The sequence below is a fragment of the Lathamus discolor genome, chromosome 3, assembly GCF_037157495.1.
Source record: "Lathamus discolor isolate bLatDis1 chromosome 3, bLatDis1.hap1, whole genome shotgun sequence".
Lineage (NCBI taxonomy): Eukaryota > Metazoa > Chordata > Aves > Psittaciformes > Psittacidae > Lathamus > Lathamus discolor.
This window is the reverse complement of record NC_088886.1, coordinates 79674259-79699518: the sequence shown is the minus strand read 5'-3', so window position 1 is coordinate 79699518 and position 25260 is coordinate 79674259. Positions and strand designations below refer to the sequence as shown.

General features: G+C 40.0%; 2 protein-coding genes across 11 annotated transcripts in view; both read left to right on the top strand.

Moving 5' to 3' along the window:
• The window catches only part of ANKRD44 (ankyrin repeat domain 44), a 138166-nt gene extending 116874 nt beyond the window's left edge, over nt 1-21292 (top strand). For 6 of the 10 annotated variants that reach the window (XM_065669971.1, XM_065669970.1, XM_065669968.1 and 3 more), the window contains exons 18-28: nt 1329-1530; nt 5085-5163; nt 6190-6307; nt 7308-7524; nt 8273-8360; nt 9581-9664; nt 10937-11082; nt 11954-12036; nt 13177-13259; nt 14363-14454; nt 16627-21292. In XM_065669971.1, coding sequence (XP_065526043.1) covers nt 1329-1530; nt 5085-5163; nt 6190-6307; nt 7308-7524; nt 8273-8360; nt 9581-9664; nt 10937-11082; nt 11954-12036; nt 13177-13259; nt 14363-14454; nt 16627-16892 — 1458 coding nt within the window. In that variant the 3' untranslated portion in view covers nt 16893-21292. Of the gene's footprint in view, nt 1-1328; nt 1531-5084; nt 5164-6189; nt 6308-7307; nt 7525-8272; nt 8361-9580; nt 9665-10936; nt 11083-11953; nt 12037-13176; nt 13260-14362; nt 14455-15011; nt 15238-16626 lie in introns of all 10 variants that reach the window. The other 4 variants (XM_065669975.1, XM_065669974.1, XM_065669973.1 and 1 more) reach the window with 2 other exon arrangements.
• Nucleotides 21293-22152: 860 nt separating this feature from the next.
• PGAP1 (post-GPI attachment to proteins inositol deacylase 1) overlaps nt 22153-25260 on the top strand; it is a 40779-nt gene continuing 37671 nt past the window's right edge. The window contains exon 1 of the mRNA XM_065669977.1: nt 22153-22526. Within this exon, the coding sequence (XP_065526049.1) occupies nt 22374-22526 (153 nt within the window). The 5' untranslated portion in view covers nt 22153-22373. The remainder of the gene's footprint in view (nt 22527-25260) is intronic.

The following is a 25260-nucleotide window of genomic DNA, read 5'->3' as shown; positions in this document are numbered from 1 at the left end:
GCAGGGGGAAGCATGCTTAACCCCCTAGCAGTGCCCTGGAAGTGTGCCACAGGCAATGATGCATGATCATGGTGATGGTTGAGTAAATGACTGCACAAGGCAAACAAGCAGGAAGAAAAAGACAATTTTATTGTCCTTTCAAGGAGAGGAAGGGCTGTACAGTCTGCAGGGCACCTTCGAGATAGATACCTCACATTGTGTCAAAGACCAGGTCGTTGCAAGTTGTTTACTGAAGACAATTGTACTGAAGAAGAAAAGCTGACAACTGTGTCAGAGTATTTACTGAGATATGGGTTTCCTGTGCCCTGATCTCCTTTTGCTTTTCTTCTGCTTTCGCCTTTGCTTTCCTTAAGCAGCTGTCTTGGTCCGACAGGGAAACAACTGTTTGCTCCCTGCACTGTCCTGTTCTTTTGAACTTTTGGCAATGGTCAATAAGAGCAAGCTGCTGCCACCACTACTTACCCTTGAAATTCAGTGTCTCTGTGGTTCTTCATGTTTGCATTTCTCTTCTGTTTCATTAATTTCTTTATTTATATGATTTTATATAATACTTACATAATTTATATAATATTTCTTTATATAACTCTGGTAATACTAATTATGCATTCATGTATAAATGAAAGAAGATGTTCTCTGTGAGTCTGTCAGTAATGAAAGGAGGGCAGTCCCTACAAAGCTGAATGAAGCATTTCCAGTTTCTGGGGCTATGCACTGCGTTTCTACAGTGTCACCTCTGTCCATGCTGTTGGCCCAAATGGGGCTGTAGGTCTGGAAGTGCATCTACTTGCTCACTGTAGCTGTTCTACCAAATGATCCTACTGGCAGAAGTAATCCATGAAGCATCAGCTATAAACAGCAGGTCAAGTTTGTGTTTGTATTTGCACAAAAATCTGGATTGAGAATTGCTTTTGTTCAGTTGGAGACCAGCAGCTATGTTGAAGTTAGCATGCAGTTAGGTGATGATCCATGCGACCTCTTCCCAGCATCACTGTAGTGAATCTGACTTTCAAAGCAAACATTTGCCTGAAAGACACTGTAGAATGTGGAAAATGAACTGTTGGTTCACCTGTGCCCAATTGGCAAATTACTGCCTGAAGTTCCTCACGTTGGGTTGTATTAGAAGGTTAGAGCGATTCCCTAAACATGAGGAATTAGTTTCTTGGCTGTAATCCTTTCAAGTCAAAGAGAGAGTCATAAGGAATTGAGAAAACTGTGATTTCTGCTGTGTTCAGGGGGCTATGACAATGATGGATTTTATTCTCATTTTACATGAAAGTCCTTGAAATACAAGAGTTGTGTTCTTTATGTGAAACATTGCATATTTCTAGGCTTATAATGGTCATCATCAAGCCTTGGAGGTCCTTCTCCAATCTCTAGTAGATCTGGATATTAAGGACGAGAAGGGACGCACTGCTTTGGACCTGGCTGCATTTAGGGGACATGCAGAGTGTGTGGAAGCTCTGATCAGCCAGGGTGCTTCTGTCATTGTAAAAGACAATGTCACCAAAAGGACCCCTCTCCACGCCTCAGGTGAGCATGATCTTATGTTACGATTGTGGTATAGCACAGAAGCAGTTACCTTTACCTACCTACTATTCCTATGCACACTTATTCTAAACAGGAGAAGGAGATTTTGGCGTGTAATGATGACTGCTGCTTGTTTGGGGGGATCCTACATTTAACACTTTATCTCTCATTTCCCTGTTTTCTTCTTCCCTCTGTCGCTGAGGTTCAGTCCCCCCTCACACAGCATCCTGTATTTTTCCACACCACTACTGCTCTGCCCTTACATGCTTGCCTCTACTTCACCCCTCTATTACCACCTACTTCCTTTAAGATGTGTGATGTTTCTCCTATGACACCTTCTTTGAATGGTTCCTTGGCCACAAAACCAGGGGAAGAGAGAACACTTGCCTCACTGCTTCTCCTGGGGAAGAAAGGTTGAAAGTACAGGTAGGCTGTGACTGGTGATAAAATTATCCTGGTGTCCAAAGCTTTCACCCTTTTGCAGAGGCAGCAGAACAGAAGTACATTCCCTTTCAGGCATTATCCTTCTCCTGAGCTAGCTTGTGAACTTGCTCTTGGTGGCAGTCTGCTCCGCTCCTCATGTGTTGAGTGTTAATAATGCAACATGCCTGATTAACTGGAGAATGTGGAATTTGCCATTTATTTAAAGGTTATTATTTAATAGTACCCGACAGATAAATACACAAAGGTGCCAAAGGGAACCTTGCTCCTCTGGCTGTTCATCGAGGGGCTCAGTGCAGCATAGCAGTGACCTCTAGTGGGAAGTAACATTAATACTTCATGGGATAACATTCTCAGGGCAAATTAATTTGCCACTTAAGACAGGCTTGATTGTCTTTCTGTTTATCTTTTAGTCTTGTTTGTATTAAAATGCATATACACAGAATCATAGAATCACAGAAGGGTTTGGGTTGAAGGGACCTTAAAGCTCATCCAGTCCCAACCCCCTGGCACAGGCAGGGGCACCTTCCACTAGACCAGGTTGCTCCAAGCCCTGTCCATCCTGGCCTTGAGCACTGCCAGGGATGGGTCATGATGATGAACAAAGTGTGTCTTTGTCTGGTACATTATCACTATAGCAGTGATTCTGAATTGTTTAAACATTTGGTTACAGTGACATAGGTTTGTTGTCACAGCTGAGTTGTTGAGGGTTCTGCAACACTGAGAAAACTAAATGGTACCGAAGTTCTTTGTTGCTGCTAGGGTTTCTAGCAGCTCTGACTTAAAATATAACTTTGTTGAATAAATCTTTTGAATAAGATTCAGTAGATTTGTTCAATAGAAGGTGTTAATATGCACATTCCTTACCTTTATAAAAATTCCGATTGTGGGTTGTTTTTTTCCTATCTTTATTTTTAATTGTCTGCATCACTGTACTATGAATACCTTCCATGTAAAAGCAGTAGGAAGATGCACCGTAGACTTTTCTGGTCTGTGATAATTTTTCTTCTCAGATTAAAAACAGCCCAGGGACACAAGCAAAATGTTCTTGAAATGTGCAGTGAAGCAAATTCAGTTAGGTGGGTAATAAAACAAAAGGCAATTCTGCTCATGGGAATGACAGACTGACAAGGGACCATGTGCCTTAAGCAGAAGGAAAAACACTGCACAGGCAGGTTGAGTGAACTCTTAGCACAAGAAATTTATCATTGTCATTAATTTGGAGGCCTTCAAATGTGAGATAAGTGCACTTTGGGTTGCTATCCATTAAGATGTAAGTTTAGAAGCTTCCATTCAAGAGCTATGCAGGGTTCTGTGGAAATTAACTCTGGAGTAAAGCTCCTATCACCAACTACTCCATAAGCCACTTGCAACTGATGGGTTTTATTACGCCATTTCACAGCACTACGTTGAGTTTAGGAACAAAGAGTGATACCACCAACCAGGCACTCTGCATGCTGCCACTGCAGCTTTCAGTGGCTTTAATTTGCAGTGCAAGAGGTAAATTGGGATATTTTGATACCTCAAAGGGCATTCTTGTGGAATAAATCCCTTGCATATTTGCACACACAAAAGTGAATACCAGTGCAATGCAATGCACTGGGAAGAGCCAAGGTGGCAAGTGTGCCTGTCCCCTGCAGTACGTTTGCTTTCATTCCTTCTAATTACACAACGCAATGGCAGTTATGGCGGCCTGAGGTGGTGGATTGGATTACAGGATTCTGCAGAGCTCCATTCAGTTGAGGGGATTTGTAACCTCAGTAGAGAAATCACCTAATGAAGTACTTCTTTCTTCTGCCTAGCCCCCTGAGGGAACAGACTGCCTCTGACCTCATCATATGGAGAATTTCCTTAGCCTAAATTATATGTTCCCTGTGTAATTTTGTTACCACCAGTCTTTCCTCTGGCTAGCTTGGGGAATCCATAGCGAGTGTTCCCCTAGGGTTAGTGTTGTAGCTCTGTTGGTCAAACTAATGTTCCCTGCAGGGTCTGCAATGCTTTGCAGTCACTGGGTCAGCTCCTAAGAGTTTCTGGGAGAGTCTGTTCTAAAGTTATTTACCAAACCCCTTGTCAGACATTGGTGTGAACAAGTTATGATTTCTCTTCCTCCCACTGGGAGAAAGAACAGATCTCTTTTATCCCCTAAGCCAGTGACTCATCAGCCCTGCAGAACTGTTTACATGTTATGGATATGGCATCACTTAGTGGTAAATAGCTAAAAAAGTCCTTTATTTGTCTGGTTAGAGCAACTAAGATTGGTTTTGGATGAGTTATTTAAATGTGATGTGACAGAGGTGGTGTCCAAGGGTTCTGCCTCAGCCCACGGGGTGTAGGCAGTGTGAATGCATGACTTGCTGTAATAAGAACACAATCTATAGCTACTGAGTACAGGAATTACTGGTTTTCAGAGAAGAAAATACTGATCTCTTCATCCCATAAAAGGCTGAAGCCTTTAAGCCAGCTGACACACAGATGGGCTTCCAGTGTCAGGCCCTGCAGAACATAGTAACTCCGAGCTGTTTAAACAGCAGTGGGTTACATTTTAAAATGAAAGTTCCTTTTTTGAGAAGCAGCTGTGGCTTCCAATGGCATTAAATGAGATGGAAAAACCCAAAGGGAATTTAAGTCTGTGGTGTGACATGCTGTTACAAATATGACGTGTATGGCTGGTCATTCTGTGTGGATGCTTCTGTTTTCCTAGCAGTGCTGAAGAACTTGCTTGTACGGTGCACACAAGAAACAAGAGCTTTGACCACGTACTTCCTGCTGTGGTTCCAAACCTGGTCACAAAAAGCCTTGTCTGCCTGCTCAGTCTGTGGGATTCTGAAATGCTGTCTGGTTTAGTAGAATCTTCTCAGTACTGAAAATCACAATCTCTGCTTTACTCATGTGGGATTTTTGTATGTAAGGGAATTAATCCTTATCTTACTGAGGTCAGGGAAATAACAACTCACCATTTCACATGCACAAGTTACATGACAGTTGTGTGAATATTAGTTTCTTATGCTGTGGAATATTTTGTTTATAAGAAAATTTCTTATCTGTAAACATTCCAATGGAAAAATGTCTGAAATGAAACACATTTTAATTGAACATGCCTTTTTTTCCCTTTATAGTCATTAACGGCCATACACCTTGTTTACGGTTGTTGTTGGAAGTTGCAGACAACCCTGACGTGACAGATGCCAAAGGACAGTAAGTTTTATTTGTCATGGGCTTTTTTTCAGCTCTGTGATTCAAACAGCATCTCAGATTTCTCACCAAAAATCATTTATTTGAAATACTCTATTTCCGGCACTTATCCTTATAGATTCTGGCAGAGATTATAAAGTACATATTCAGCTGACCTAAGCCATTTGGAAAGGATTATACATAAATCTTAGGCTCTGCATCATGCATTAAACAATTGTTTGTAGATGCTGGGGGCCAGGTTCAATAGAAACTAACAAGCTCCTGCGATGTTTCTATAGAGTCTTGCTCTTTCTCAGACATTGCCATTTCAGAGTTTACTTGGTATATCAGGCTGGCGCAGTGGGACAGAATGTTTATTCGAGGTGACACATGCATCTGAGATGTTGCTACAAAAATTCTATTTCTCATTAAATGCCAGTTATAAAGGGACAATAACGTATATTTTTGAAGTGAAAATATGGCTTAAATAGTTTAAAAAACTCACGTGGGGTGCCTGGAACATATCTGACTGTACATATGGTTTTAAATGGTATTAGCCTTATCTAAATATAGAAGCAGAATAGATCTCTTTCAGAAACAAATGGAAGATATGTTAGTCCAAATTCTGTTTCTTCATGTCCCTTCATCCCTTTTAAGCCACCGTGCAGCATTTGCACAAGAAATGCTTTGGGTGGTTCTCATCTTGGTGGCTAGCAGGAACATTCAGTCGCAACGCTTGGGTATTGTAAAGCTCATAAAGGTGACAGTAACTGTAGGTTATTAAGACAACAGATTGCTTTGAGTAATGTTGCTCTGTAAATGGCTTTCAAATGAGTTTGTATTTCAGTCATGGTAGTTGGTTGTTCAACATCTTAATAACTTCACAGAAAAGGTCTTCACTTGGATGTTACATAGAGAGAAAGAAACAGGATTGTGTTTAGGAATGGAGAGAAATGCAGGGCTTCCTGATCCCTGTAGTCCTGTAAATAAGCATTAGGAAGTAGCATGTCATTTTATAACTGTGACTGGTTTGGTTTTGTCTTTTTCTAGAACCCCACTGATGCTTGCAGTGGCATATGGGCACATTGATGCTGTTTCTTTATTACTTGAAAAAGAAGCATCTGTAGATGCAGCTGATCTCCTGGGATGCACAGCTTTACATCGAGGGGTGACTTAATTTTTATGATTCTTACTTATTTGTTTTACTGTAACTACAACTCACTCATAAATACAGAGATAATGGATGTAGGAAATACTGTAAATGATTGGAAACATAACCACACACAGTCAATGAGGTAAAAAGCAGGATCCACTCTCAGTAATGCTCTGCTTTTGACTTTCTTTCATGTTTGCTTCAAGTGATTAGCTGAAATACTGATTAGACCCTGTTTTCTTGGCTCTAGACACTTTACAATAGCAATCGTTATTCTTAGAACCAAGCACCTATGAATTCTGAAAATAATCTCTTTAAGAACTGCCCAGCAGTTATTCCATTTTTCTTGGGGAGATGGTGTAAATAACCTAAAGCTCAAGTTTTTCATAGAGGCAGTGAAACTTGAGGCACATATTTGCTGGGAGTCACCTTCTTAGCCAATGTAAAGTTGATGCAAGAGGTGATACTTACACAGAACTCCCTGATAACTGCAGTGAGCAGTTCAGCTTAGGAGTCCAGCACATAATAAAAAGCATAAGTTCTGTATTGATAGCGATGAGTTAACATGCTCAGGACACCAAAGTTAACTTATATATGATACAGAGGTCACTGATATAGTAGCTGGCCAGCTGTAAAAGCAGCTTTTCCTATTTCTGATCATATACTTGATCCTTTTTTTCCTGCAGTTCTTCTCTCACATTCATACATGGTTTTGAGAAGTCAGACTCAGGTTTTCTGAACTTCACCCCTATTTCATCTGTTTCCTTAGTCTTAAACTCCTCTTTGTTTTTGTGCCTGACTTAGTGGAGTCGCTTCCACAGACAGCCTTTGAAAGTGCCAAGTGTATTTCAATGTATCAATTATCATAGGTAATCATGGGAGAAAAGGAGCTTTCATTTCTGCCTTCTGAATCCCATCCAGGCCATCTCATGTTCACAGGCATCAATCCTATTCCATATTTCCTGGCCAAGAATCTGTATTATGTCAACCTCTTTACTCATTTCTCTGTTACCAGATTATGACCGGGCATGAAGAGTGTGTTCAGATGCTGTTAGAGAAAGAAGTATCTATTTTATGTAAAGATGCCAGAGGCAGAACACCTCTGCATTTTGCAGCAGCTCTGGGTCACGCCACTTGGCTGAGTGAATTACTGCAGATAGCACTTTCAGAGGAAGACTGCAGTTTGAAAGATAATCAAGGTTATACACCGCTGCACTGGGCTTGTTACAACGGTAAGGTTCTTCCTGTGGGCTTAGTTCAAATGTGGCCTCAGTTTTAGGGAAGTGACCTAACACTTTGAGAAGCTTGAAATGAAGAAGCAAATTATCTCCCCTCTACTTGCTCTCCATAGTTAGCATTTGCTCTGTTTGCCCTTCAGCTCAGAAGCCAGGGAAATTACAGCATTACCTCCCGGGGCTTTGCAGCTCACCTAATCCCCGTCACAGGAGGCCAGGGTGAAGTTCTGGTTTTACTGATGTCAATGATGAAATTGATTTCTGTGGGGCCAGGAATGCTCCTTTAAGGAGTCACCTTCTCATTTATTGATGTGAGATACCACATGAATAGATGGCTATTCTGAACTGATTATTCTAAACTGGATCATCTGATCTTGTTGCTAAATATGAGGACAAAGCTTCTGATATCATAGAATCATAGAAGAGTTGGGTTGGAAAGGACCTTAAGATCATCTAGTTCCAACCCCCCTGCCATGGGCAGGGACACCTCATGCTAAACCACGTTGAACCATGTCATCAGTTAAGATCATCTTTGGAGATGCATAAAGCAACTTACAGAACATCAGTTAAAAGAGAGACTGTTTTTCCCTTTCCTCTTTTCTCAATAAATGCTAATATTAGCTTGGATCTGTTTATTATTTTATCATATACACATTGTGTTCAACTTGGAACTTCAAATGTTAAATTCTAATCTGTATAAGCCTAATATGAATGAAGTGAATTACCTGTGTCTGATCTCTTACAGGTCATGAAAACTGCATAGAGGTACTATTGGAACAAAAATTTTTCCGCACATTCTATGGTAACAGCTTCTCCCCATTGCACTGTGCTGTGTAAGTAGAAATCTCCAGTACCAAACGCAAATCTGTTGTTTTAGGATATGCCTGGAAGAAGTAGCAGTATGAGAAGAAAGTCATGCTTTTTTGAGGTTATTTTAAGGCTGATCATTAAATTGTCCTGATGCTTCTGCTGAAAAAGTGGCAGAATAAAGAGTATTTTTGCATAAATGTCATACATTTAGGCTTTTTTTGATAAAGTATCAACTTACAATTAAATAGCTGCATTTCTGCTCCCTTTCTAGTTTCTTTTTCTTTGCTGACAATTACACACCTATGCCTTTTCTTCAGACAGGGTGGAACTTTATAGCTCTTCCTTTCTCAGGCCATGACCTGGGCTATAGTGCCTTGGTCTGTGTATGTATTGAGCTTTCAAGGTTCCTTTGACAGCCAGCGGCTGAAAGTTAATATATTGGTGAGAATCAAGGTGATTCTTTTTTAGCAATAAAAACAAAGCCTTAATGAAGAAAGGACTTTGAAACAAGCATTTATGTCACGCCAGAATTGTGTTTTGTGCAGAGCGTATTTTTGCCAAGACATCCTCAGCTGAGTGTTTTCCAGTCTGATTTTCCTCATGGTCTTTTTTCCTTATGAGATAATCTCATGTCTTAAAGGTTTGGTACTTCTTACTCAGATCCTAGCCAAAGGGACTGATCAGCTTTAGAGGCAAATTCTATATACAAAGTTCTCATATTACTTATGAACAACAAAAAGGTGGTGGCTATCATGAGTTATGCCTATGCTTACTAAAACATAAAAGCATATAGAAAGCACTGCTTTTATTCTACTTAAAACAAAGTTCTTTGTGGCTGAAACATAGTATTTGAAAACTGAATTTCAAATGATGGCTTTCAAAAAAAGGGGCTTGACCACGTGCTTTCCAGATCCATGTGTATTTGACGTGTGATTTGACTAAAAGATTTTAAGATACTAAGGTTTTACTCCTAGGTTTGTGCAGCACTTTCAATTACCTTTTTCCGTTACCGTAGTGAACTGCAGGATCAGCTTTGCTTTAGAGATTGAAATCCATAGTAGCAGGTGTAGTTTGGTTAAGTGGAGAGATGATGAATATTCAGAAATGTGAGTGAAAGCATGAAGACAAAGCTATGTTAGGATAACCAGTAAAAAATATTAATGGGAAGTGAAGGGAATTAATATTGTAAAATGGGTAAAGATGAAGACATTTTACCTTTCTGAAAATGCCTTTTCTTTGGCAGAATCAATGATCATGAAAACTGTGCATCACTGCTCATCGGAGCCATCGATGCCAGCATTGTCAATTGTGAAGATGACAAAGGAAGGTAATAGTTTCTTAAACAAACTGCATTTCATGAATCCATGTAGTATTTTTCATAATTCTTTCTGAACCTCTGAACTGTCTTGGTTGAGCTAAGACTTGCCATGCTGACTCTTTCAGAGGGCAGTTTACACTGCAACAAAGCTAAATGGTGGCTCACTTGAAGCAGGAGTACTACAAAGTACTCAGTTTCATACTACATATGAAAAGAGTACAGAAGAAATAGTATTTTGTTTGTGCAGAACATCCATGACTGCAGGCTGTTTCCCTGAACCTGTTTACTTTGTTAAATATTCTTTGCTAAATGGAGTGATACTGTGTATACACGGAAGAGTGTTTCATGAAAAGCTTTAATGGTGTGTTGGCATTTGCTGAGTGCACAAGTGAAAACATCTGTGCAGCAAAACAATACTGATAGACCAATACATACACATTCAGCCAAACCCTTAATTTGTCACATTAATAACGTCCTCACTCTGTGTGTGTGTATGTATAGCTATCTATTTATCTATATATCTTTAATTAAAATTGTTGAAATTCTAAAAATGGAATACTCATTGTTTAATTAAAACAAATTCAAGACCTTCAGTAATGGTGATTACTTACTCCTGTTAAGGCTAAGACCATCTCACCTTTTCTGATAAGCAAAACCTGATGTATGACTGTGAGCTGGGCTCTGTACCAACTATCTTTCATCTCTATTAGTCATGCTTCAGGCTCAAAATGCCACAGGGAGATAGTGAACAAATTCTAGTGTCTCAGCCTTGTGAAAACTGATAACCTTCAAAATGGATTAAATTCCTTCTGCCTTTTATATTAATGCTGTTGTTGTGCAGCATCTTTGACTACAACTTAAAATACTTTAGGTTTTTTAGTAATGGATCTGTTCTTTTCTGATAGTTCTTCCCATCTTAGGCTTGTTAAAAAAGTGAAATCAGAAGGATAAGACTGCAGGATTACACTGCTTTTCATGTCACACAGTATGCTCTGTTAAATAAATATGCTGCTAATATGAGGTTCTGAGATTTTCCACACTATCATATCCACCTCCTGCTTCCCTGTTTTTAAAGCTGATGCTGCACCAGGACAGAGCCTGTAACTATTATTTAACTTATTTCAGCTGCTGCTACTTTATAGCTTTCCCCTCGTGATAACTTCAAGTTTCGTAGGAAAATAAGTTAAAAATGGCTTGCAGTTCCAGGTTCATGGGCAGGTAATCAAACAGGAATATTGCCATTCCTTAGCAACAGCTGTGGTCGTGTTACTTTCCCCACAGAACACCCCTTCACGCAGCAGCCTTCGCAAATCACGTGGAGTGCCTCCAGCTCCTCCTGAGTCACAGCGCACAAGTGAATGCTGCAGATCACGCAGGGAAAACACCGCTCATGATGGCAGCTCAGAATGGTCACATAGGTGCTGTAGGTGAGTACATCCTCTGTTTGTCTCAAAGGGTGAATGCTACTGCAGTGACTATCCCAAATAAGTAATCATTTTTTTCCCATGAAAACCAAGGAAGGAAAATAAATTATGTGGCTGTCTCTGAGAAGCTACTTTTACATCTGTAAATAATTTCTTTTCCTCCTCAGCCATTGTTTCTCAGCAGACTTGGTGAACATTTACAGGAACAGACTCGTGTCTTACTTCCTCCTAAGAGCACACTGTAAGGAGCATGAGGGGAGCAGTAATTCTATTCCCTTGTTTACTCCCTTGATTTTATGGAGCAGTAAAACTGCATGTGTGAAAAAGATTATGTAACCTTTTCCTCTGCTCCATGATGGGAAGTCCTATCCTTCAAATGACAGCTATCAGCAGCTGCTTTTTCGAGGCTAGACTATATACTACAGGCATACAGATGAGGATCATATTGGCTTAACAGAATTCCCTTTTCTCTAGCTTCAACAGCACAGACTGCTGAATTCTTTATATCCGCTTAGTCCTTTCAAATCAGGAGCCACAGTCGTTCCCAGGAGAAGGTGATTCAGGCAGAACTTGCTGATCTGCAAATGGGGAGGTTCATAAATAAACTTCAAAATGTACATGTTTTTGTACATGTTTGACGGTTTGGGGCACAGTGAATGAACTATTAGCTCTGCCCTTGCTTGCTGATTAACTGCACAAGATTAGTCTGTTCTCATTCATTATTTCCATTTCATGTTCATAAAGCTTACATCACATGAAGGCTTAACTGATTAGCGTGCATGCACACATATACTGAAATAGTAATTTTTCTCCCTCTATTTCTATGTTTGTCTGCCCATCGGGTTTGTTCATTGATTTCTGTTCTACACCTCAGACTTTCTGGTGAACATTGCCAAGGCTGACTTGACATTAAAAGATAAGGAGTCGAATACGCCTTTGCACTTGGCTAGCAGTAAAGTAAGTTGAAGATCTCTGTATGCTTCTATTCTTGTCACAGTCTGTCCGTATGTGTGTGTGTTTATGCTCCTAAGATTTTTTTCCTGCAATGGAAATGTGGTGATTAAACTTGTGGTGAGGAAGAGAACATTGTTCCAAGCTTTTTCTCAAGTCTGCATTAAAGTTTTGTAAATTGAGAGACATGGGTGCCTTTTACAACAGCTGAAACATAAGGACATAACACTAAAAGAAGTAATGGAAAACCCTTTCAGATTTTACCAAATGATCTCATTGTAAATAGCATAGGTTCAGTTACTCTCCAATTTCTGTGGAAGAAACTCAAAATCTTCTCTTAACGGAGTAGCAGTAAGACCGGAGGTACTGATAAGATTGGTGGTGGTGTCTCTTCCAACCCTTTTTTCCTCTTACTTCCAATTGCTATTGCTGGTTTTGCAAGGAAAAAAATGCCCAACGAGTTCCCTCTTCTGAACCTTTTCTTGTGCTCTGAGCTACAGATTCAACTCCAGTGTGATAGCGTTACTCCAGTTTCTGCAGATAGTGAATCTGGATACTGCCTCACTGAATTCTCAAGGTCCTTCAGCCAGCTATTCACATGCCAGGGCTGCAGGCTCAGCATCTGTGACCTGCTCTGCTGAAACAGTATCAGAAAGAAGGCCAGATCTGTATTATTTCCACAGTTGCATTGTCAGAGCTCCCACACTGAAGGGATTTTGTAGTAGCTTATCAATAACACAGAAAGGCATTTAAAGACCCCAAAAGTACAGTATTCATTCCTGAGATTAAACCATCTCTGTTACTATAGTTCTAATGTAGTTATAATAAATAATCCATTGAATGGCTCTCACGAGAAATAGTAATCTTCTCTGAAAGCTGAGGAGATGAATTCATATATAAGGAATGAAGGGTTGAAAGACAGGTGAATGTCTAAATTTCTAAATGTGCTAAAGCATCCTTGCAGTGGCACTTCATAAATGGTATTTTAGGGCTCCTCCAGTTCTCCTACTACATATCCATATAAATTGAGTACTATGCTTTGTATTTCAAATTGAGTTATTAAATTTCACTTTTATATGTAGCATTTTGTTTGTCGCAATTTCACATTCTTCAGCAAATTAACACTATTTCCTCCCCCAACTACAGGGTCATGAAAAATGTGCCTTGTTAATACTTGACAAGATACAAGAACAGAGCCTTATTAATGCAAAAAATAATGCATTGCAGACGTAAGTATAGCCCGATCCCCTCAAGTTCACTTGACTTACAAGACTCCAATTTCGCATTTCAAATTCGTGTCTCAGATTTTTTCATTGAACAAAAAAGTCAATTTCTGACTTTATTTTTTTTTTTAGTGTTTGCCCTTGAAAAGACTAGATTTATATTGCATTTTCACTTTTAATTTTGATTCCTTTGATGCCACTTCTATACATGGTCTGGTGGAAAAATTATATGGGGTCATTTATTTGAAGACTATATCAAAATGTCTGTTAAACCTGTGACTATGCAAGTAGACATCTGGCATTTCCTAACTTTTTGAGCTTCACTTTAAATAATTCATTTAGACTTAAGGTGGTACATTTAATTTTCAGAGGTTTTTTTAGGTGATATTTATGTACAACTCCCATCCATACCATGTGTTATCAGCAGAGTTAAAACCAACAATATTCTTATTCCAGCTGCAACTATTTGACTAGTATGGGGGAATTCCATTGTAGAAGATTCAACCACGAGTTTAGGTGGCAGATCATCTAGTGCTTGCAGAAGAATTCATTCCATCTTAGCCCTTTTTTCCCCCTTCCAATATGAAATTGGTTTTCCTCTCCTATTAGCTGCCTCCAGACAGGAGCACTGGGTGTCCACCCAGGAAAGAAGCAAACCAGTGGTTATTTTTAATTTCTGGTGGCTCTGTGTTAACAAGAGATTCACAATTCACGGATGTAAAGGCGATACAATGACTTTGAGCAGTCTGTAGTAGCCAGAATTAAAGTTGGAACAAAGGCATTTCTTCAGTTGCAGATTCATTTTCCTTTAAAATTTCAACCGTGTTCTGCAAACAGTGGGAAAAATTAGAGTTATTTTTAAAGAAAGCCTTTAGACTGGAAAGGTATTAAGCAATCTTTATGTATGCAAAGGTAATGATATTTGTCTTGCACATATATTTTATAGGTGTGAAACATTATGATTATTTTGAAGGCTGCAATACAATTTAATGTCTACAAATGATTTTAATGATCCAAAGAAGGAAAACATTGTCTTTAAGTATTACCTAACTATTTTTAGAAAGTCTGTTTTAAATTGAAGGTGAATTTTGTTGTTATGTTTTTTGTAGACCTCTCCATATTGCTGCACGAAACGGCTTAAAGATGGTGGTGGAAAAATTGCTAGCCAAAGGGGCATGTGTCCTAGCAGTAGATGAAAATGGTAAGTAAATAACATACTTCAACAGTCTTCAGTAGACCTAGCAGGTAACTTTACAAGAGACCGAAGCAATAGACTTAAAAGCTGATGATAGACATCATTGATGCTTTTATCCCTCCAAGAGCAGACAATGAGCTGTGTGAGTACCTATTAAAAACTGTGTATCTATAAAAATAAAATTAAATAAAAGATACTATTTCTTTAATATGAAAATGTATTCTAAACATCACAGTGGTCCCTTTTACTGTTCATTTTGCATGTACTGCCAACAGCTAGTATTTTTTAATGCTTGAGTGCAGTGGTAACTTGAATTTCCTAAACATGCAAGTGGCACCGGATAATTCTGACGCCTTGCAGAAGAATTAAGGATTATGCATTCAATCAGCGCATGTTTAAATGGGTAGGAAGAAAACCATCACCATATGTTTGATTGTGTCCTAGTTCATTCTGAGATCAAAGCTTGTGCTTACCAATTTTGTGACCTAATCCAAGATGCAAGTAAATTACTGTTCTTTCAAAAAATACATGATTAGTTAATAAAGCCAATAATTTTGTTTCAGATCTCAATGAAGTCCTTCCCCAAACATTACAAAGCCCGTAGAGGGCTGTGCTTCTAAATTAATGTTTTCAAAAATGTCTTCCTAAAATAAGCTAGTCTTTCTTACAATACTTGACATTAATGTAACAATTCAGTACTTCCAGCTTCCCATAATTATAAAATAACAATAATAATACTCACCCATCATTGCAAGAAATTTGAGATCAATGGATGAAAAGAACTGAGTGGTGAGTATTTACTATTAACCAAATGCTACCTAGATACACTTGCATGAATGAGATCCACCAAAGTCATCTGACCATAACCTCATTTTAGAGACAGGGGAAAGAAAAATTAACCAGACCAGCTTCTAACCACAGCTTTTATCATTAAAATTGTGCATACAGATCCAGCTAATTTGCACATATGTAATGAATGGAAATTGAGTTTAAATTTTATACATATTCAGTTTTTGTAGGAACAACTGCATATGCAGTTTAAAAGAGAGAAATTTAAGTACAGTCTTAGTGCAAGTACAACTCCAAAGCTTGGACCTCAGTGGAAGAGGAAACTTCACTTAGGATATGCATACGCTACAGTCTGCTTAAATACAGGTAGTTTGCTATGAAACTACGCAATGTAGGTGAGTTTGGTGTAGGTTTGTCCACCAAACTCACCTACGTTGCAGGCATTCTTGGCTTACTTGAGGCAGTAGGATATCAGTAGTGGTCACTGCCTCAAATTACTGTTGCTGCAGCACCTAAGATTTAGCCATCTGGAAAAGAATTTGTTTGCTCTTAGCATAAAGCAGGCGTTGTTAGAAAGTGCTGGAGCCACACAGCGGCCTGCAAAATGTATAGATAGCAAGTGTAATCAGCATACTGGTTTCCAAGGTTTATATATATGAAGAGCTGCTTGAGGGGCAGCACTAGGGCAGGAGCCAAGTTAAATAGTAGTGAAGACAAACTTCACTGGCTCCCCAGTTCTTTGTTTTACTGACATCTGTATACTGTTAATTTGTATTTAAATCGTGTGCCATGCTTTCTGAATACAGCTGTTATTCTTCCAATGTAATGTAAATTTGGGCCATATGTAGCCATACCTGCTTTTCAAATTCCTAAATAAACTGCTTTCTGAGTACTCAGCTGATACTCAACTTTTAAAGACTGATTAGTCTTTAAAATACTTTGCTTTTTTTTCAAAATATTTTAAACAAATATCTTTCATGTTCTGATGAAAGTCGTTGTTCTCAGAATGAGACTTGTTCATACGCACAGAAACTGAAGCCAGTTTCTGTCCCTGTTGCTGTACTCCCCGTGTTCTGTATTCATCATACTGTCTGTGCTGTAGAACTGTGTTTAGCAAGTGCTTTTATTCATATTGTGAAGTCTGTTTGCTGCCTGATTTTCAAAATACAGTGCTTGTTGTGGTCACAATGATTTGAATGCTCCATGAAGTGTGTATTTTCCCAGCATGTCTAATTTAAAGTAAGTAACATACCCCTGTTGCCTGGCATGATTGTAACTGAACATACATCTCCCGCTTATGACGTCACCTAGAGATGTATATGAGGAATGCTCAGCGCCATTCTCAGTACCCTTCGTACTAACCATTGCCTTGTCTGCATTTGTGCCCAGGTCATACGCCAGCCCTGGCTTGCGCTCCTAACAAAGACGTGGCTGACTGCCTGGCACTCATTTTGGCAACCATGATGCCTTTTTCTCCTTCCAGTTCAATGACGGCTTTCAACTTCGTTTGTTTTAAAAAAGACAATTTGGGCAGGACACACCTCTGCGATGGCTCCAGTATGGGTAGCATAAACTCTTACAATAAGCCCTTAAGTAACAACATAGGAACAGAGGATGGGTACAATGAAAATGATTCAGATTCTGAAACATTTTGACTTTTTGGTATTCAGAAACTTTTTTTTTTATTATTATTGTTTCATTTCAGCTTTATTTTTGTCTTTTTAAACAGCTTAAATCCCAAGGCCATATTCTTAACTATTACTCTTGACAAGTAGGTATTGAAAGATTTGTAGTGTTATAAGAATCAAGGGTTTACTGGAACATATTCCCATTAATGTTCTGCAGCTTTTCAGATTCCTGGTGTTTTCTTTAGGCCCTAAGTGCCCCTGTGGAAAACCTCTACCTCTTATTTTAAGTAGAAAAAGAGAAAATGCCTTTTTTCTTTTTGACAGCACAAATAAACAGGGAACTGTTTGTAAAAAGTTCTTACATGTTTTAGCTGTACCTTTAGTACACAGACATATTTCCAGTGTAGCTTTCATAGGTTGGAGCATCACCCCCTTCCTATGCGTGTCCATTTCCTGCTTCCAGGGGCTCTGTTAATTAGATTTATTAATTTTTGTTTTACACAAACCAAAGTTGTAAATCTTAAAACTGCCTGTATTACTTTTCTACAGGAACTGAAACCTTTTGCATTCTGCGTGTATTAAGCACTTAAATGTACAGAGGCACTTTTCACAGTTCTTAGTTGCAGCACACAATGAGAAAAATATAGTTATTAACTCTTAAGGCCAAATTCTACTTGTCTCACCCTATTTCCCCACAGACATTAGTGGAACCACTGTATAAAATGAAAATCACTTGGCCCTTATATTTTTTCAATTCAGCACAAACACGTACAGTTTATTTGCACTACAGAATTAGGGTCATTAGACGTTTCTGTCACCTGAGCCATTAACCATGAATCTAATACCAGAAAAAATAAGGGGGGTTGAGGATGTGAGGAATTAGGTGTAGGCAAAGGTGTTTGTAAAAGTTTATAGTGACTTGCCAACTTAAATGGATTTTTTTCCTTTTCTATGCTTAAATAACTTATTTTTACTGTAAACAGTATCAAATTTTAAAATACTTTTAACAGTGTTTGGATTAACAGAGCAAAGGTAAAGCAATGAAAGCATAACACCAAAAGCTGAACTACCAAACACCAGAAAACATGGCAGTGTACTGTGCAGGGATCGGAGATACATGCTAAAAAAGCCTATTGTCACCAGCTTTTAAAGCAATGTCAACTTTGTGAATATGTTTACTCCTTCTGCCAAAGTTTCTAGGTCAAATGGACCACGACTCTCACCTGCAACAGATGTACAAAAGGAAGAATGAGACTTTGTAAACAAAACCAAACTAAACAAAAAGCTATCACGAACTAATCAGCTGTACCAAGAGGACCAAAATGCTTCAGTAATTAAATGGAAGACTTTGCTACTTTTATTTTTTCTTCAAATGTGAGTGATGTAATGAACCATTTTTTTCTAAACCATAAAAATAGAAACTTTCGAGGTAATGAGAAGTCTTGAGTGAATTTCACATTTTATGACGCAGGTTTCAAGTTGACATTTCTAACTGCTGATGTGTTGACCACAGTTCAGGTTGGGTTTCTTTCCAGACTAAAGAATATGTTCATATACTTTTAATGTAAATGTGTTTATATTTATTTGAAGTGAAACAAATGCCCAGGAAAAAATACCTATGGCTTGTTCTCCTAGTTAGCATTTGTGCATATTATTTGGCATGATGCGAAATGAAATGTGAATCTAGGCAAGACTCACAGCCTGAGTAGAAAAAGGAAGGGCTGATGCACTTTGGGAGAGTGCCCATCTTCTTGTATGGAGTGCAAAGATTAAGTCTACAGGTTATATTGGTATAAAGCAGAAAGCAAAACATGTTCCCTCATTTAAAAGCAAGGCAACTGAAAGAGCATTGTACAGTGACAGGAGAGTTGAAAGGGTAGGGTAGCATGGAGTCAAGGGGTTACACCCAGGCTTTCTGCAGGGCTACGTATGTGCTGGGAGGATGAGACGAGCCTTCTCAGTACATGCTTTTGGCAGGGTAAATTATAAATAAGGGATTTTTATTTTAATTGCTGGTTTTAGCCATGTTCCATTGAATTGTTAAAAATCTATTGGCAGATGCCAGTTCTTTAATTAGGAAAGAGATTTATTTTGCCTTGCTAAAATGAATAGTTTCCTTGAGCGTTAACAAATTTCCACAGTTTACAACAAAAAATCACACGGGATAGTGTCTCTAAAGGTGAACATTTCCCTCAACTCTATATTTTCTGCAGCACAATGATGGAGCACCTGAAACCCCTGTTTTCTCCTCAGAGATAGCACAGAATAGCATTCTTCTAACTGATTTTTCTCAACATTTTTCCTTTTAAAAGTTGCAGAATAGCAATAACCACCTTACTCTAAGTACTGAAAATAAGAGGAGAGATCAGTGGTTAAAGTTTTCAGTGGTGTCTTCATCCTAAATTTTGCTTTTTTAATGTGGAATGATGGCATTGAAAACAAATAAACAAATGGGAAATGGCTGCCACCCATCTAATAGCAGGATCAGCCTTTCAGTCTTATTGTAACCAGAGATGTAGGTAGGCTCCTTGGCAGCATTAGTTGTAAGTCTCACCCTAAAATACACGAAGTTACACTCTCCGACATGAAGTTGCTTCATTAGGAGAAAACCAGTCCAGTTTAGAAACAGGATGATGTATTATTTTAAGCAGCCATTTGAAAAACAAAAATATATCAGTATTCTTACTTGCTGTTATACAGAGTTACTGAAAATATTTCTGTGTATTTGCAATACCTGGTAGTTGCATAGTGCAACAGGTGCTGCCTCTTAATGATGTATTCAACATTATAAAAGCGTAGGTGCTTACTGAATTACTTTGATCCTTCTAGGAACCAAATCTAAACTGATAAAACTTTTCTGAAACTAACAGTGATCAAAGTTTGCAATATTCCCAAAATCATAGAAATACGTAATTTGTTAGCATCTTAAAGGCATTGTGAAAGTCATGTTTTGAGTATGCTGTATTTAGGAGGAAAACTGTCATGAGCAAGACATTCGGAAGTACTCAGTATTGGCCTCTCCCACATCTCATGTGAGTTACCAGAATCCCTTTTTTGGTATGCTAGTACATTAATCTGTAATATAGTTTATCACATGTAGGAATACATTTGTAATTTATGGCAGGTATTTAAGCATGGGTATCATTCTACTCTTGTAAATAATCACCTTGCCTTTCTGTGGACTTTTTACGAGAGTAATCATATGTAATTGTTGCACTTAACCCTGGATCCTGCAATTTACAGTACGTGGACAACTTACGTGTCTGCACCAAGCAAAGGGTATTTGGGGAGGCACAGCCATCTGCCCAGGTGTATTAGCAGGATCGTTTCATCCTGTGTTTTAACCACAGCTGCAGGTGGAATCCATAGCAGGACGGGGTCCCAAGTCTCTCTCATAAATACTGAGTTACAACCTCTGGACTGCCTGAAATTGCTGTGAAATAGCTCAGGGGATTTCTGTTCATCGCTACTAAAAGGGCACCATAATGTGTTTGGTACTTTTATGCAGTAAACAACTGCCAGATTATTGAGTTAGAACAAACACATGAAATGAATTGTTTATCCATTGTACTGTTGAGAAACTTGGTTATGTATCTTGAGGATGATTTTAAAAGAAAAAAATGGTGATTTTTATTCTTAGTCATGTAAGGAATATTAGAGTGCCTTTTTATATTTGTGTAATATGGAAATGTTTTGTGAAACTTGTCTTTTTTTTTCATTTGAGTGTTATAAAAGCAATATATTACCAGTAAATTTTCATTTCAGACCTTCTTTGAATGTATAAAGTGTTTCTTTTCATATGTTCTACCTGCATTGAAATGAAAATTAATATGCTGAATTTCTATAGGAATAATGTATAATTTTTGCAGTGCTGAAAATGCTTTCTTATTACACAAAAAGTAAACCTTAGGTCAGTGTTCTAGGAAAGGGCGTTTTAAACTAGTGACAATCTGAGTGTGTGTACAAAATGTAATTTTATGCGTTTCTTATGCAGTGATCTACGTATTAAAGCCAATATCTTACGTTTTGTAGGTTTTGTCTTATATTTTATGCTTTAGCATGTGCAATATATCTTTACAAACCATGGTGAAACGATCTGGTGCCAGTGTTATATTTTGCATAACATTTGTAATAAACAATATAAAATATTGTTTGATGGTTTCAGTGGGGTCTTTGTCGGTATTGTTTGCTTTTGTAAATTGAAGTGTAAGGACTTGGGTAAATGTCACATTTGAAATGAGGAAAAAGACTCAATTCACTGAATGACTTGGAATTCAACCTGAATCTTCTCAAGCACATTTAAGTAACTTTTTCAACTACTGAATGCTCTATTAATGTAATGAAGAACCCTAACTGTAAACTTATTATTGCAATGCATTCAGATGGTTATTTTTACAAATAAAAATGGTACAAATACTGTTGGAAAACTGAGTAGACTTTGTTTCTTTTAAACGAGGGGGAAAGGCATAAGAATTGAAGAAGTCGAAAATGCAACTATATGACTTTCTGCTTTGTACTTCCCTTATATGTAACTACCAAAGTTTCTCTTAGTAAGCCCCTGTTGGTATCGCTTCCTCTGTAACCGAAAGAACCCCCTCCCCCGAACACAAAAACCTCCAAAATCATCAGTAACGTTTTTTGGTCAGTTATTTTTACTGGACGCTTTCATTGGTGAGCAACGCTAACTAACAGTCGTGGGTGCATCGTGGTAGTAAGAGTGGAGACTAAAATCCAGCGAAGAATTCCTAAAGACAGTAAAGGAATCTAAGTTGTTTAAAACAAGCAAACCAACCCCAACAAGACAAGCCACCAACCACCACGTCTTTCGTACGTTGAAGATTTACGGATGTTTTAACAGGCTAGGAGCCGTAAAAGCACCCGAGCAGGGCGAGCGAACCGCAGAGCGGTCCCCACCCCTCCGGGTGCCGGGAGCGGGTCCGGCCCGGCTCCTGTCAGCACCGTGGCCCCTTGCCAGCGGGGTTAAAGCCGCTGCCCCAGGCACCTGGGGGGCATTTTGGAGGCCGCAAATGTCTACAAGCAGCGGCCGCCTGAGGCCCAGCCGGCTGCTGAGGCGGCCGAGAGGAAGGAGTGTCCTCACGGCCCCCAGGCCGGGGGATATCCCTTCAGCAGCGGCCGGACTAAGCCGGCGCACCACAGCAGCAGTACGATGACTCGACCTCCTTATCATGGCGGACACGCCGCCCTCCCGCAAACTACCGGATGGGGGAAGCCTGTAGGTAGACTCCTGACCTCCCCGTGATGGCTGCCGTGACATGGCGGACGGCCCCCCCGAGCCTAGCAGAGCAGCGGCCGGACAACCCCCGGACCTCCTCAATATGGCGGCCTCCCGCTCCCGGCGCCGGCCAGGTTGAGGCGCCAGCCGGCCCGCCCCGCCTCCCGGGCGGCGGCGCTCCCGCCCCTGCCCGCCGTGCCTGTGTGCGCGGACAGCCCGCGCGGGGAGGAGGGCTGCGCTCCGCTCCGCACCTCACCTCAGAGCGGCGGGTCGCCATGGGGAGGGCGGGTCGCCGGCTGCCCGCGTTGGCAGCGCTCTTCTATGGGGCGCTGGCAGCGCTGGTGCTGCTGGGGGTGCGGGACGTGCTGTTGGTCTACGAGGAGAACCGGTGCAGCATGACCTACATGTACGAGTACCCCGAGTACCTGGTGAGTGAGAGCGGTGCGGGCGGCGCTATAACAGGTGGGAGCTCCAGGCGCTCCCGGGGTGCTGCCGCTCGTCGGCCCCGCGGACGGTGGGGCGTCGCCGCCCGCCTCGCTGCGGCCGGGAGCCGCCTGCGTGAGGCGCAGCCCTCCCGGCGCTGGCTTCCACTGCCCTGCTCCGCCTCACGGCGAGGAACAGCCCTGAACGCGCCCGGCCGCGGGTGCTCCCCGAACTCTGGGGGCTGCCGAGTTGCTGAGGCGGCCTCTACAGAGCTGTAAATGGGGCACAGGTAGTAGTGGCTCGTTTGAGGGGTCGGTGTGTTTGGCAGAAGGTGCTGCTTTGGCTGTCTCCTGTACGGGTGCGCCTTGGATAGGCACAGCAGGGAGGAGCGGTGGTATGCCTGTGAAGTAACCGAGCTGTTTCGTGCTGCCACCTGTACAACAGAAAACAAATAGAAAAGCTTCTGCTTTTCTAACCTGTAAAATGCCCGCAGCTACCTGTAGTCCTGGTAAAAGCAGTCAAAAGCTCATGCAAGCTTTGGCAAAAGGAGAGAGGCAGGGCCGGGTCCCTGACAGCACTCGGAGCTGTCGCTGACCAGGAGGCAGTCTTGTACTTCCTGGTCCTTTTTGTGACTTTAGAGCAGTGAAGCAACCGCTGGTGAATCACCGAGATGAAAATATGAGGGTATTTCTCAAGTTAGTGAACAGCAGCAGCACAGTCTTCTCGGTGAGCACTTTGTAGATGGCACATCCGTGTAAATCTCTCTGAAGTTCCTCTCACTTCGCTAATGAAGCCTTTTAGAAACCTCTTTGAAAACCTCGGATCATCCTGAGAGAGAAGACTGCTGATGGAACTGTTGTTTCCCAGACACAGTGTTATGGTTTAAGAGGGGAGGATGTGTGTGAGTGTGTGTAGGCTCGCTGCTAATACTGCTTGTAGTTGCTGAAAAACAGTTAATCTTTTTTAACAGTAGTTCTTAGTCTAGGATTTTCTGCCCTATGAGAAGCATCCCAAAGCATAATTTCCTGGCTCTCAGACATTCATTTAGCATTATCTAGGTTATAATCTAATTATTCTAAATAATATTCTGTTCTGAAATAGGCTGCAAGCTGGCTTGAACAGTAAAGAAGACCTTAAAGCAAAGCGTTACTACCTAAATTTGTCATGAAGCAGACAGTTAATTTGTGGGTCTATTAACCTTCATTTGTTAACCTTGACACAGTCATGTTAGCCTACAAAAGAGACCCTTGGAATAGCTACAAGGGTTGTTTTGTCAGTGCTGTAGGGCAGAATTGGTTAAGCAGCTGTAAATACTTAAATACTATGTGGTAAGTTCTCAGATCTTGCAGCCAAAACCTGTTTCAGTTTCAATCTGAAGCCATCCAGTGTAAAGTTACTAGCAAAATGTGTGATGTTATTGGTGGTTGCCTGAAATTCTTATCTGCTGCCACACTTCTTTTGTGTGTACTCCTTATATCGCAGCATAAATTCTAAGCATCTTTAGGTAAAGCGTTGTGCTGGTGGAGATGCAAGGGCAAGCGATAATTCCATGCAGGAAATGCAAGTCCCAGCTGGCTGTATTGTTTCTCAATAGTAGGAATTTAAGGTGAAAAGGACCTGTTTTCCCTTCCAGATTGGGTATCACATTGCAAAACAGCTATTTGAACAATTAAACATTGAAAGTTTCAATTCTTTTGTGTCTAATGGTGTGGCTTGGCTCACAGTGAAGCTAATACTAAGTAATGGAATAAGTTTAATCATCTTTTATTGTGTGAGTTGTTGAATTGCAGTGTTTGAGTTTAGCCTACCCTTGTCCTTTTCAGCTATGTTTGGTAAGAGATTTGGAAGTTAGTAATGAGGACTTTTTCCTCTAAGCGTAATTTTTTTAGGAACCAGGATGAAAGGTGAAGCCTACATTGACATTGTAAAAAGCTCCTGTAGCTCATTAGGACCAATTATATAAGCAATGTCTTGGGAATTCGGAATTTAAAACCACTGTTATGGAACATAAGCTTCTCTCTTCCTTCAGAGTTATGTGATTTCCTTCAGTTTATTGATGCCTCCCCTCCCCAGTATTTTGGTAATACAATTCTCATGGGTTGTGTAGATTTTAGGTTTCAACACTGACCCGAAGAAGGGGAGCTCATTAATTGCATGTTCCGTAAAAGTTTTTAGAAGAGAATGAACCAGGAAGATACTGTGGAAGAGCAGTTGATTTGATCTGCCAGGAAGTCATATAAATGTATCTTGGTAGCATGTAGTTTAATGATGGAAACTGATTGATTTAAAATGGGTTTTGTGGGTTTTTTTTCTTCACATAATTTTGAAAGCTGTTGAAAAAGGAACAGTAGAAAGGAATGAGAAAGGGACAGCGAGGTCAGTGAAGTTGCAAAGGCGAGATGATGGAGGAAAGGGAAAGAACATTGAAAGGATGATCTGAAGAGGTAAGCTCTGAGAAAAGCTTAACATTTTTTGTTCACAGTGAAGGAATTAAACATGCTGTCTATTTTGTTATATGTTACATAATATTATAAAAATATGTTTATATATACTATAGAGTATGCATTTTAAATATATATGTCAAACATCATAAGGAGAGTTTCCAAATAACCAATATGGCAAACATTTTGAAGCCTAAGAGTGAAACTAAGTAGCCTTTAGCTGAGGAGAGACAGAGAAGAATAGGAGAAGAGAAAGAGTGTGCATGGGCAGGGAGTTGAAGCAAAATTGCCTTTATTG